Genomic DNA, 1,782 nt, shown 5'->3' with positions numbered 1-1,782 from the left:
GTTATCATGTTCCCAAACACAGAACTATTGGGCACAATGCCTTAAACAGAACAAGAACTAGTAAATTTTTAGAAGAAACAGAAGAGGAAACCTCAGTAAAAGGTGAGGGAAGCGGGACTCCCGCTTAACGTGTGACATACAGAGTTTGCTTTCTCTGTCTGGTCTTTGTTTCCTCATCTCATGTGAACAAATGGACTATGACGCTGAGGGGATGAGGGGACATGCACAGGTCAATATCTTCACGTATGCATGCCAAGCGTCTGTAAGCACCCAGTTTCCATTTTCAGCTATTGTGGGCATGCAAGTGTTTTGAGTTAGAAATAAATGTTGTTGGTCTTTGTATGCTTTTCTTTCAGATTATCAAATCGTCTCCTGGAACATTGGGCTGCTAATTCTATGGAAAAAATAAACAACGTAACTGAATTCATTTTCTTGGGTCTTTCTCAGAACCCAGTGGCTGAAGAAGTTTGTTTTGTGTTGTTTTCTTTCTTCTACACAGTCATTCTCCTGGGAAACCTCCTCATCATTCTGACAGTGTATGTAGGTAACCTTCACAAGTCTCCGATGTATTTCTTTCTCAGCTACTTGTCTTTTGTGGATATTTGTTACTCTTCAGTTACAGCTCCTAAGATGATTGTTGACCTATTAGCCAAGAGGAAAACTATCTCCTATGTGGGGTGCATGTTGCAACTCTTTGGGGTCCATTTCTTAGGTTGCACTGAGATCTTCATCCTCACTGTAATGGCCTATGATCGTTATGTGGCTATCTGTAAACCCCTGCACTACACGGCCATCATGGACCGTGACAGATGCACTAAGATGTTGCTGGGGATCTGGGCAGGTGGGTTCCTACACTCTGCTGTCCAGGTGGCTCTGGTAGTCCAGCTGCCCTTCTGTGGGCCCAGAGAGATTGATCACTACTTTTGTGACGTGCACCCTGTGCTGAAACTTGCCTGCACAGACACATACCTTGTGGGTGCGGTTGTGACAGCCAACAGTGGTACCATCGCCCTGGGGAGCTTTGTTATCCTGCTGATCTCCTACACCATCATCCTGGTGTCCCTGAGAAAGCAGACAGCAGAAGGCAGGCGCAAAGCTCTCTCCACCTGCGGCTCCCACGTCGCTGTGGTCATCATCTTCTTTGGTCCCTGTACTTTCATGTATATGCGCCCTCGTACTACCTTTAGAGAAGATAAGATGGTGGCTGTATTTTACACAATTATCACCCCCATGTTAAATCCCCTGATTTATTCACTGAGAAATGCAGAAGTAAAGAATGCAATGAAGAAACTGTGGGACAGGAAGTTTTTCTGGGAGGCTAACAGAAAATAGTTGTAAAAGTAACAATTTAAGCTAGATTCTCTTAAAAGTCCCCATCTGTACAATGAAGAGAGTAATAGCATCCATACAGGATTTCCTTGGAGGAACACACAAAAGAATAACACATTCTACAGAAGGAAGGCATTATTTATCTTATTATAATTATTTATTATAAAACATATGTAGTAATTGATTATACTGTTTATAATGTTTCACATTCATGTCATAAATTCAGCATGATCATAGTTTCATTCAATACATATACGTTGTGTGAACAGGAAAAGCATTCAGGGAATAAAACAGCTCTCAGAGCTAAAGAATTCTGATGTCAGTCTTCCAAAACACAGTGAAACCTGAGCCCAGTAGGTTGGAATGGCAAGAAGGTGAGAGCAGGATGTGAAAGAGAAAAATCACAGGCTTAAAAAAATAGAAGACCTGTTCTCATCCTCTTGGGAAAAGCTT

General features: G+C 42.1%; 1 protein-coding gene across 1 annotated transcript; it reads left to right on the top strand.

The window, feature by feature from the left end:
• Positions 1 to 396: 396 nt before the first annotated feature.
• On the top strand, positions 397 to 1,332 carry LOC140850132 (olfactory receptor 4S2-like). The gene has a single exon (XM_073239909.1). The coding sequence runs from the start codon at positions 397 to 399 to the stop codon at positions 1,330 to 1,332; it is 936 nt and encodes a 311-aa protein (XP_073096010.1).
• The last annotated feature ends 450 nt before the right edge of the window (positions 1,333 to 1,782 follow it).

The sequence above is a fragment of the Manis javanica genome, chromosome 6, assembly GCF_040802235.1.
Source record: "Manis javanica isolate MJ-LG chromosome 6, MJ_LKY, whole genome shotgun sequence".
NCBI lineage: Eukaryota > Metazoa > Chordata > Mammalia > Pholidota > Manidae > Manis > Manis javanica.
Note: the sequence above shows the minus strand (reverse complement) of the source record. Positions and strands in the feature narration are given on the sequence as shown.

Bases quoted from the DNA above. Each gene is read 5' to 3' on its own strand.
- LOC140850132 (XM_073239909.1), top strand. From the start codon at position 397: ATGGAAAAAATAAACAACGTAACTGAATTCATTTTCTTGGGTCTTTCT.